The sequence below is a fragment of the Morone saxatilis genome, unplaced genomic scaffold (genome assembly GCF_004916995.1).
Source record: "Morone saxatilis isolate NCDOM2014 unplaced genomic scaffold, NCSU_SB_2.0 Contig9, whole genome shotgun sequence".
NCBI lineage: Eukaryota > Metazoa > Chordata > Actinopteri > Moronidae > Morone > Morone saxatilis.
In genome coordinates, this window is record NW_023340268.1 from 6874407 (window position 1) to 6885817 (window position 11411).

The 11411-nt window shown below is 38.6% G+C and overlaps 2 protein-coding genes across 2 annotated transcripts in view; one reads left to right on the forward strand and one right to left on the reverse strand.

The window, feature by feature from the left end:
* LOC118343035 (double-strand-break repair protein rad21 homolog A-like) overlaps nucleotides 1-3186 on the forward strand; it is a 6335-nt gene extending 3149 nt beyond the window's left edge. Inside the window, exons 6-13 of the mRNA XM_035681756.1 lie at nucleotides 164-286; nucleotides 423-551; nucleotides 811-1034; nucleotides 1122-1278; nucleotides 1492-1637; nucleotides 1900-2082; nucleotides 2207-2290; nucleotides 2757-3186. Of these exons, the coding sequence (XP_035537649.1) occupies nucleotides 164-286; nucleotides 423-551; nucleotides 811-1034; nucleotides 1122-1278; nucleotides 1492-1637; nucleotides 1900-2082; nucleotides 2207-2290; nucleotides 2757-2948 (1238 nt within the window). The 3' untranslated portion in view covers nucleotides 2949-3186. The remainder of the gene's footprint in view (nucleotides 1-163; nucleotides 287-422; nucleotides 552-810; nucleotides 1035-1121; nucleotides 1279-1491; nucleotides 1638-1899; nucleotides 2083-2206; nucleotides 2291-2756) is intronic.
* utp23 (UTP23 small subunit processome component) lies at nucleotides 3187-7404 on the reverse strand. Its single transcript, XM_035681757.1, has 3 exons — nucleotides 7001-7404; nucleotides 6749-6923; nucleotides 3187-5385 (listed from the first exon to the last, which is right to left on the reverse strand). The coding sequence occupies exons 1-3, from the start codon at nucleotides 7186-7188 to the stop codon at nucleotides 4996-4998; spliced, it is 753 nt and encodes a 250-aa protein (XP_035537650.1). The 5' UTR covers nucleotides 7189-7404; the 3' UTR covers nucleotides 3187-4995.
* Between the last annotated feature and the right edge of the window lie 4007 nt (nucleotides 7405-11411).

The window sequence follows — 11411 nt, forward strand, 5'->3', positions numbered from 1 at the left end:
ATTTGTCATTAGTAATATTTATTTTATAAACCTCTATGTTAGCTTTTACTTTTTGAATGCTATGAATAATGCTGATTGAGTATCCCCTCTCATCTATATGGACTGTTCATTTAAGTGAATTATCTTGATTGTTATAATTGACTGACCCTGTCTCTCTGTGTAGTGGACAAGCTGCTGAGTAACGAGGATGGAGGCGGCATCTTTGACGACCCTCCCGCCATCACAGAGAGTGTGATGATGCCTCAGGACCACGGAGATGATGACGACGACTTTGACGCTCTCTCAGGTTCCACAAATCAGTAGCAGTAGACCCTGAAAAGAAGTGTTTTATGTTGTATTGCTATATGTTTGGTTATATACAATTGAAATAACAACACAGTTACCTACATTTCATCCAACATGCTGTGATTGTGTGTTGTTAGCGGGAGCCCCAGATAGTCCAGACTCAGGCCCAACTGAGCCCCTGCCGGCCATGGCCGACCAGGCAGAACAAACCACCCTGGTTCACAATGAGGAAGAAACCTTCGCCCTGGAGCCAATTGACATCACAGGTAATGCAGGTGGTTTAAGAGACAACTAAGTCTCACTAAGTTCTGAGTAGAAAAGTAACTTTTCCAATCAATAACATAATACACAAGTACACCAGACCAGATTTTTTTATAAATAAAAACTGTTTACAGTTACAAAATTTACCATTTTTGTCTACAGACGAACAATGTGTTTATATTGCAACAGCATTTTTGCTCCAAATATCAGAGCTGTTTGGGTTTACTGAGCTGATCCATCTCTGTCTCCCTATGGCCTGTGCAGTGAAGGAGACCAAGGCGAAGCGTAAGAGGAAGCTGATTGTAGACAGCGTGAAGGAGTTGGACAGTAAAACCATCCGTGCACAGCTGTCTGATTACTCTGACATTGTCACCACACTGGACCTGGCACCTCCTACCAAGAAGCTGATGATGTGGAAGGAGACCGGAGGAGTCGAGAAGCTTTTCTCTCTTCCCGCTCAGCCTCTCTGGAATGCTAGGCTGATTAAGGTAACCTCAGACACATTACAGAAGGAAACTACTGTATCTATCTGTATCTTTTCTCTATCTGCCTCTTTTCCATCCCTCTCTCTCTAGATGTTTACAAGGTGTCTGACTCCACTGGTACCAGACGAGCTTAGGAAGAGGAGGAAAGGTGGAGAGGCTGACAGTCTGGATGAGTTCCTCAAGGATCTGGAGAACCCGGAGGTGCCCAGAGAGGAAACAACAGGGCACCAGCAGAGAGACATCATGGGTAAGAAATGGGTGTTATATACAGTATGGATATTTAATTTAATTTTTATTTTTTTCTATTCTTTGGTGTGGATTGTACTTGTAGTGCTTGAATTTGGGTTGTTAATGGCAGTGGCGATGAACTGAAACATTCAGTGTTTCCAGTGCACAAAAAATACAAATTTTTTCCACGTGAGTTTTTCTGACACCTGCAGTATGTCTGTTTCCCCTCCAGATCAGACCATCATGGAAGAGGCCAGTGTTCTGCAGACTTCAGCTGTGGAAGGCAGCCGGACGACGCTGGATGAGTCGGTCATGCCCCCTCCATCCTCCCAACATGGGCTCAAACGCAAAGCCCAGGACACAGAACCAGCCCTGCCCGTGAGTACAGATGTCCCCCTTGTAGCAAGGTCTGTATATACTGAAGCAGATGCACTCTCGCCACCCATCCTTACACCCATGACATTTTTCCACATATGATATGACCCCCTTTTTGTTTTCAAGACTCTTAATAACTTTTTCTTTTTTTGTTTTTATACCCTTGGCTTTCTTCTGTTTCTCTGCTCTCTCTCTCTCTCTGTCCTCTCTACCAACTCCACTAACTGTCTTCTATCTCTGCATCCTCTTACCCCATTTTCTCTAGATGGGAGCTTTGGACCAGCAACAACAGCAACAACTGCAACAACAGCAACAGGGGCCCCAGCAGCTGGAGCCTTCCCATGTGGATCTGCCCCAAGAAGAAACCACCAACATCAGCCAGCTGATAGAGTTGGACCTGCTTGGCGACAAGGACAAGAGGAAGAATGATGACGACTCTGATGAAGATGTGAGATAAAAAACTTACACAATACCTTTTTTCATTTGTTAATTCAGAATAAGTTAACAAAGGATGGACACAAATCATTTTACAGTAGGTAGCCTTTATAAGTGTTTGTGTTTTTCTGTGTCAGGAGGAGGAGGCGCAGGGAGGAGACCAGGACCAGGAGGAGAGGAGGTGGAACAAAAGAACCCAGCAGATGCTCCATGGCCTCCAGGTTTGTATACTGTGTGCTCACATCTCATTGGAAGAACCAGAAGAGTAGGATTGTTGCTGCAAGTTAGAAGACTTTTTAAATACTGGTCAGAAGGTTCACATCCAAAAGTAATTTTATATCTCAAGTAGTTTTTTCAGTTCTGACAGAATGTATGAAAAGCTGGCTGCTGCATGCTAATGTATCTAGTCAGTGATATTGAACTTCTGTGGTTCTACATATGGCTGAAAGAGTACAAGGTCCTGTATTGATATTGTATTGAGACATTTTACATCATTTTCATTGTTACAGTTTTAGCCTATCATCTGCTGCTTAAAGTGAGAGCAGAAGGCGAGGAACAATACATTTTATGAAAAGTAAAGGAGGTCACAGCCCCCCCTGTTGCTACTTGAATGACTTCAAAATATTTTTTTAATGAAGTAAAATGCCAGAACCTTCCTGACCCCCCCTCTCTCTCACGTTGCCACAGAGGGTGATGGCCAAAACAGGCGCCCAGTCGGTCAGCCTGCTGGATCTGTGCAGGAACAACAACAAGAAGCAGGCAGCAGCAAAGTTCTACAGCTTCCTGGTTCTGAAGAAGCAGCAGGCGGTGGAGCTCGTCCAGGAGGAGCCATACAGCGACATCATTGCTACACCCGGACCTCGCTTCCACATCATCTAGAAAACACAACTTTACAGTCTGAAAAAAACTCTGCAACACAGCACTGTCTGTTAATTTAACAAACATTTTATTTATTCATTTGAGTTTGTTGACTTGTTTTGTGTATGATGTGGAGTTTTACCTTCTGTCTGCAATATTTTAATGTCAAGCAGTGGTGGGAGCAAACAGGGTCTGAATAACATGGTTGGTTTATTGAGGTCTCTTCTTGAAAAATTCCACATAGCGAGGTGGATAGCAACTGTAAACAATGGCCTTATTTCCTTTTTGTTATTATTTATTTTATGTTTTATTATCAAGACTCACTTTACAGCTAAGTTAATGTGAAATAAGTTAAATAAAGTGGGCACTGTGTGTTCCCTTTTGGAGTTTCTGTCTACTCACTGGTGGGTTTTTTTTCCCAGGTAGAGGTTGTTGTGTTGCACTTGCATCAAAGTCAAAAGAAATCTATTTTAAGATATGTTTACAGTGGGAGACAACTGTGTTTACACAGTGAAACCTCAATCCACCATGTTACTCTGAGATTCATCTGCCCCACTACAGCAAAAAAAAAAGTTCTCATCTGATGGTTCTCATGTACTACTCAGATTTTAGCCAAAAGGAGCATGCACTATATCCAGTCTCTGCAAGAGTACATTTAAACAGTAACTATGGTAGTGATCTGCAGACTCAACCAGCAATTAATCATTATACTACTGTAGTGTAGCACTTTAAGCATTACAAACTCCAAACGTGTTGTTTTTGCAAATGCTTTGCTTGCATCATCGACTGTTTGCGCTTCATGAGAGTCTGAAAAAACTAGTTTTATCCCAAATTCATACATAATAATCTTAGGCAGGAGCATGTAATGTGCTCACACTATTCTACGACACAATGCACAAAGGAAATAGAGGAGATGCTGGTGACACAGCTCCAGCAACACCTTAAAACCCACAGTTATTACATTTCTGCTGTCTGATTGGCTGTAGCATTCAACGGCTGCAGTTTGATAAACATCTGACAACATTTATAGTATCATTTATACTGTGTGGTGATTTCTTGTGTACAAAGTGCATAAATTGCACTGTAATGATTAGTATATAATACATAATGTATATAATAAGTATGTACTATGGAATTGGGACACAGCTTATAAAAAAAGAGCTTCAGAGATTCAACGTATAGATGATGTAAACATCAGTGGTCTACCATACTCTTGCATGTTCCATCCTGAAATACCCAGTTTCTATTTTGTTCTTAAAATGACTTAGGTATGCGACAGATTCAATTCATCCAGTGACCCTTTTATATATAGATAATCATTTAGTTACAGCTGGGAATCATACAGTATTGTATTGTCTTGATAATTAAGACTTCAGTTGTGCTTAGTGTCACTTCCACAGTAACTTCTGACAGTGTAAATCAAGTAGATTTTCAATATTCATTTATTGATGTAATATATAACAAGAGAATGAACTGTTCTTTATTTATACGTGATTTTTAATCTAAAGAATGACCCGATAAGACGATCAAGTGAAGTCTGAATGGACATATTTGTTATGGAAGTTGTCTTTTGGACTCTAATCGAAAAAATACAACTGAATTTAGCAGACATCAAAAAAATCAAGTCATTGTGATGACACTTCTTACTTCGTCTGCAAAGACAGCTGAATGCATCGGTTTTTTCCATATACTGTAATGTCTGAGTGCATCTAATATGTTCAACTATGTGCCTGTAAAAACCTGCTTTTTTTATTTTGTATAAAAGCCAAGACAAATCGTCTCATTTAACAATATCGGCATGTTTCTGATCGGTTTCAATTCCATGCCTGTTAGTCCGGGGAAGTTTTTCAAAATAAAACAAATACCATGACAAGTATTTTAAAATGGCATTTTGTGTAATAAACAGATTTATTCTATGCAGTAACATTGTTAAAAACAGACCAGAAGTAAATCTGCAGAGTGTAATTATTTTAGTTTGGGATTATATTAATCGTGAACATATTTGACATCTTCAAATAATATTTATGGGAAAAACAAAAATGGCTCAAGTCTCTGTCTTTCTGCTGTACTATGTATTTGTAACCACAGGAGCAGACATGTCGTCTTTCCGTTTCTTGTGTCGAGTTCTTTTCCTCTTCTCCCCCTGCTCAGTCTTCTTCAGCGACGGTGTCGGGACGCCTTTCTTCTTCTTCTTCAGGCAGCTCAGAGGGTTAGGATTGCTCTGTTTCCTCTTCCTCTTCTTCCCCCGCCTCTCTCCGTCCTTCTGGGCGATGCCCTGCTCCTCCTTCAGGCTGCGGATGCTCTGCTGCTGAGCCGGGCTGACCAGCTCTCCCAGCTGGACGGCCTGGACGTGGTCGAGGGACGTCTGGCAGGGTTTGTCCAGCACGATGGTGTTGAGGATGATGTAGAGCAGAGGAACTCCAGGGATCTTCTTCAGGCCGGCTGTTACTGTGTGATCCTGGAGAACACACATACACCAGTAGATTTGTGTGAGGGGATGCCAGATTTATACAGGTCAGTCACTTCCAATAGTTACATCAATAGTACTCCAATTGGCCCTAATTTAGTTTGTTAAGGAACCTCTCTTCCTAGACTTGTAAATGATTATATGACAGTTCTTTAACTGACATTTAATTGGCTTCCACTATTTCAGGAAGTCCAGGGGTTAAGTAAGTTGATAAATCCCCTCTTTCCCTGCTAAATGAGTGGTTGCAGCCCCTCATGGAGTTGTGATTTTCTCCTCTACACCTCTCAGACTGCTTTATTTGAATAAGTGTTCAGGAGGCCTGAAGAGGTAAAACTACCAAGATAAATATAGCAGAAAAAATAAGAAAAATATGAGCAGCAGAACATTATTTCTCTTGACCGTGAAGATTTATTCTTAACCACCCAGGTGGAAAATCACTCCTGTAAAAACACCATTATAAAGTGAAACCAACACATTGAACATCCACAAGATGTAGATTTACAGTTATGGTCCAGACACACAGCACAATCCCAAGGTTCATTTATTACTAGACTGGGGGGAAAATATGATCAGGCACTTGATATTTATTTAGTAATTACCACAATTCTTGTCTAAACCTTTCTTTGTGCGACATATTAAGGGTTGTCTGAGCTCACTTCCACACAAATATCCCTGCATAATGTGTACACAGACATTTTACATACAGTAGATCTGACCAACCTTTCTATAAATTTCTGTCAGTTATTAATGACACGAATAGTGTGAGCACTTTTTTTGTTTAAATTCTCGGTAAGATAACTTTTCTCTACTGCTTCCCGTTCCACCAAGCACGTCGTGCATCTTTGTATTTAAGTACCTATTAATTCAAATAAGGGAACAAATGCTGCAGAAGTCAACAAGAGGTTACATTAATACCAATTTATAATTTAATACAACATCCCTGCAATAAATACTTCCTTTATAAAGGTTATAATGTTCTTTTTGTGTTGCTGATTCAATTGTATGGTCATTAAGGGAGCCTGTAGTTTGTGGTGCTGTTGAACTGTATCATGTTATACTGACTGGTGTTTGACTAGTTGAATAAACCCTTCTCCAAAACAATTTAGGATAAGATAATTGACTTAAATGACTTTATTAATCCCACACTGGAGAAATTCACATGTTACAGCAGCTCCAGACAGAACACAGCAGATATAATAATAAAAAAAACACATTAAATAACAATATAAATACAAATATATGACTGTTGTATCACACTGCATTAGTTTTAAGTCATTTCCAGCAACCAAAATATTATTTCTCATTTTTCTTCTAGGTGTGTGTGTGTGTGTGTGTAAGATCTCATAGTATTTACCTGTGTAGCCACAAAGTAATGGTGTGGGTTAGTCTCCTCCAGCATGGACAGCAGACACTCTGAAGCAGGGACAGGGCTCTTGAAATGTGGACATCTCCTCACCTGGAACCTCTGCAGGATGATTCTGGCTCCATACAGCTCTTTCCCCAGAGTCTCCAGCTCTTTCAGCGCACAGCTGGGCATAAAACACATTAGATAAGACAGGATGATTACAGTTTAACCTGTAACATACAGTAGGTTGGTCTTACTCACTTTGTGGTGCACAGCTGCACCTCCCCCATCAGGTATTTGGGCATTTGCTCCTTGATCTGAATCTTGTTCTTCAAAGCCGCCTGGCAGAAAGTTCCATCAATGAGGATCTGAAAGGGCTCCCTGAAGCTGAAGTTGAATTTGTAGAAACTGATGGTTTTCTTGGCTTGTTTCTGTCGCTTGATCTTCATGGTGGCAGGTAGTGAAAGTCTTCTTTTATCTCCTCAGATTAAAGGTTAAAATGTCCGTTACCGTTAAACTGACGATGATTGCTCCGGTAAGATCATTTACTTGTTTTCTGGACGTCTTTCATGAATAATAATCTATTATCACTATCACATCACTAAGCGTGGGCACTTCTGATGTACACAACACGCTTGCGGTACCTACTTCTTATGACTCCGGGCGGAAACAAAACACACGACGAAGGTTCCGGCTGTTTAGGAGTTGTCCCACCGTTTATTTTGTTCGGTGCGCCTTTGGGTGTCTTTCAAAAAAAAGGTTGGAGCTGCCAATAATCGCTATTAAATACTCAATATTATCTAATAAATTATTATATTTAATAGATTTGTCATTTTTTGTATGTTTATGTATGTTTTTTATGAAGATATATGGTATTTTTGAAACCCTCAAGTATCTATTAAGTCAGGTAGTGATAGGCTGTATGGAGTCATATTATTATACAGACCAGGAGAAGAACATTTTGAAGAAAAAAATTAAGGAAAAGGAAATAATGAGATCTAAAATCCTGAGTTAAAGTTGTATGTTACATATAAATCCAAATTGTCATGTCAGATTTACTAAATACAGTTTGTATGATAAGTTATGATCACAGTTTGGTTTTGTAAGTCACAAAGTTGACTTATAGACATAGACGCATTATATGGTGACATTGGGATTGTATGTTTTCAAAAAAACAGTATTTCATAATTTTGACTCACTATACCATAAATATTTATTTTTGAAACTATTATTATTTTAAAAAAAAGTTTTTTTAACATGATTTGACATTTGTCAAGAATTTCATAATTTTGATTAACCATACCATAAAATATTCTTCGTTTTTAAACCATTATTATTTAAAAAAACAAACAACTGTTTAGCATGATTTGACATTTAAGTATTTCATAATAAAAAAAATGTCATTTTTTAAACCATTATTATTATTATTATTATTATTATTACTACTACTACTACTATTATTACTATTATTATTATCATTATTATTATCATTACTATTATTACTACTACTATTATTATTATGTTATTAATTATTATCTATTATTATTGTTGTTATTAATATATCTATTATTAATTTATTACAACTCTACTACCTAATTATTAACTATTAAATATTATCATTATATATCATTATATATTACTACTGAACTATTTTATATTGTTTTATTATTATTATTATTGTTGTTGTTATTATTATTATATATCAAGTTTATATATTATATTATTATATTATTTTATTGTTGTTGTTATTATTATTAATTTATAATTGTTATATATTATTATATTAATTATTATTACTCATATTATTTCATATAATTATTATTATTTCATTATTATCAATTTTATATTATTATTATTATTGTATGTTATTATTATAATATTATTATATTATTATTCTATTAATTTATTATCATTATACGATTATTTATTATTATTGATTGTTATTGTTTATTATTAATATTAAATTATTTATATATTATATTATTATTATCATTTATTATCCATTATATTATATAATACGGGGGGTGTATCCTCGACCGCCCCCTCGTCCCTGTTTTGCCCGGAACGGAAGTGTTATTCGTTGTTTAGAGCGGATAGCGCAGCGGAAGCAGCCAGCATCGGTCTGTGTGACACTCGTCGTCGCATGTGACACTTGGACGTTATTCTCGGGTCTGTGCCCGTGTGGTGTTGGTTGCGTTTAACCTTCCGTCTACTTGTGCACTAAATTATTATGCGGCCGCGGATCCAGGTCCTTCGAGTGACGGCGGACCGGCACTCAGAGGAGGAATTCCGGCCGGGAGAGCAGCACGACCGCGATGGGCCGAGCGCAGCGGCAGCGGCGGCAGCGGGGAGGGCGAAACGGGGAGCGGGACGGCCACCTCGAGTGAACATGTTGTGACACTCCACGGGACGCTGGTCATAGTTTTATGTGCGGCCAAACCTTGTTCGGTAACGGCAGACGAGGCTGGGAAGGAGTGGACGGGGTTAGTTTGAATTTTTGTGTGTGTGTGGATTGGTTGTTTTGTGGTCGGTTCAGGCCCACCCGGGTTGTTCTGTGCGGCCTCACTTTCACGCGAAATTCAGGCCTATCAGATCCGGGTTGTCTCGGCATTTGTGGAAGGAGGTTGACAGCGGCCAAGAATGCTCGCAGCCTGTTAAGAAGGGGTGTCGTCTGTTCTGTCTTGTCCATCCTGCCTCTGAATCTTGTGAGGAATTAAAAAATATGGTGTGTAGGTCAGAGTCCCAATAAGTAAAACAACAACACACAACACACCCACAACACAACAAGAACACGATTAACTTTTGCTTGTTCCTTCAGTTTTAACTGTTCTTGGTGATCATTTGCAGCTCACATGAGGTTTCCACGGCTCAATTGATTCAACTGCAGATTCGTCCAAAAATTAGTTCAATTAACTTGTTAATACAAATATTTCTTCTCTGGTTTCCAATTCCCTTCATAGGTTGAGGATGCCCGCCTTTCTCTTTGTTTTAAATCATTGTAAATGAAAATATGTTTTGGCTTTGGTGGACTAACATGGAGTCATTTAAGATTCAACTTGGGCTTTGGAAAAATTAAATTGAGAAATGTATCAACGATTAATCAAAAAAGAATAAAGGTGGTTGTTAACCTTTGTAAATCTAATTATGGATACAAGATACCAATAACTTGTGAGGCCAATTAAGTAACAAGAAATTGCAGTACAGAATGGCCAAGATGGTATTTTAGACCAGTTTATTTGAGAGAAGTTTACTTGGCTTCGTACATGATTCATTAGTTAACAGATAAATCAATAATGAACATAACTTTTTATAAGCTTTGACTCAGCTGTTAAATCGGTCCTTCTCCTATCTTATTTAAAATCAACCTTGCACAAACCTTCAAACCACAATTGTTGTTGAAAGTACGAATTCAGGCGGTGGGGACGTCTTTAAAGGCCTCATATTCATGAGTTTGGATTGTTGACCGACGGCCGTGCATGCGCTTTCACGGGCCGAGGTTAATGTTGGAGATAGGGCCGAGAAAGTGGAAGGGGGATTAGGGTCAAACTTGAAAGGCATTACAACGTAAGAACACAGAAGAAAAATGAAACGACTCTCTTACCTCGCGCGTTTGTTTGTAGTTTTAAATGATTAAAGAATCTTGTGGTGGTGTGCTGTGTGTTGTGTTTTGGCCTACAGAAAAAGAGTTGAAAGAAAGTAGTAGGCGGACCTCCGGGCTGCCCCCAAGGGAAGTTCATAACAGTGATTTAATGTTAGCGAGGTTTTTTTTTTTTTTTTAACTGCAAAGTAGCAATTTGGCAACACCCAAAAAAAGCTTAAACAAATAAGATAAGACCGTCATGTATAAGAAATCATATACTTTTACCTAAAGCCCAAAAGACACAAGACATGTCAAAGGGCCCTGCACGTGTTTTTAATTGTTACTCCCAGCCCCGTTATTTGAAATAATAGCATTTTCTGGCAAGGCTGCAAAATTAAAGCATAAAAAATGACTTGTAATTTGATGAACTGAAGAAGTAAACTATGACTGACAGCACTCAGATTTACAATAAAGTGTGTCTTTCCAAATCTAAAATAAAAACTGACCTGGAGCTCAGACAGTGTTAAGATCGGTGGACAGTAGATTGTTGTTTTAACAGGTTAATGTGAGTACTTTCTGTCTAATCTAATCGATGATTTCTTTAAGGAATACATCCAACAAGTAACCGACCACTGTGTCAGGGGCCTGAAAAACTTCTTTCATTAGGGAACAGTGCAGGAATCTATATTTTACTGTTGATTTATTTACTGTTAGATCAGTAACATAGTGTTTTTTCTGTTGGACTCACCTTACAGCTAAACGTGCAGTTGCTATACAACCTGAAGCTCCCGTGTTGTGGGCTGATGTAACTCAGTTGCCATGTTACCTGTGCGTGTGCCCCCCCCACTCGTTCTCAACATTCATTTGTGTAACGGATGAAACCAACCGATGATGAACTGTCGGCAAGGACGAAAGGTGTTGACGTCAGATCACCTGCTGCAACTTCAAATCGAAATTGGCACTTAATTGCATATTAATGGCCTTATTTTCTCTTAGAATAATGCATTTAACTCCTAACCCAGCGATTATTCAGCTGTACATAAAGCGAGTGGACTTAATCTGGCATTTCTCCATTAGTCCAGTTGCAGCAAA

Coding starts and splice junctions, on each gene's coding strand:
- utp23 (XM_035681757.1), bottom strand. CDS start 7,188: ATGAAGATCAAGCGACAGAAACAAGCCAAGAAAACCATCAGTTTCTAC. Junction 6,924..7,000: donor GTGCAGCTGTGCACCACAAA/GTGAGTAAGACC, acceptor TTTTATGCCCAG/CTGTGCGCTGAAAGAGCTGG. Junction 5,386..6,748: donor ATTACTTTGTGGCTACACAG/GTAAATACTATG, acceptor TGTGTTCTCCAG/GATCACACAGTAACAGCCGG.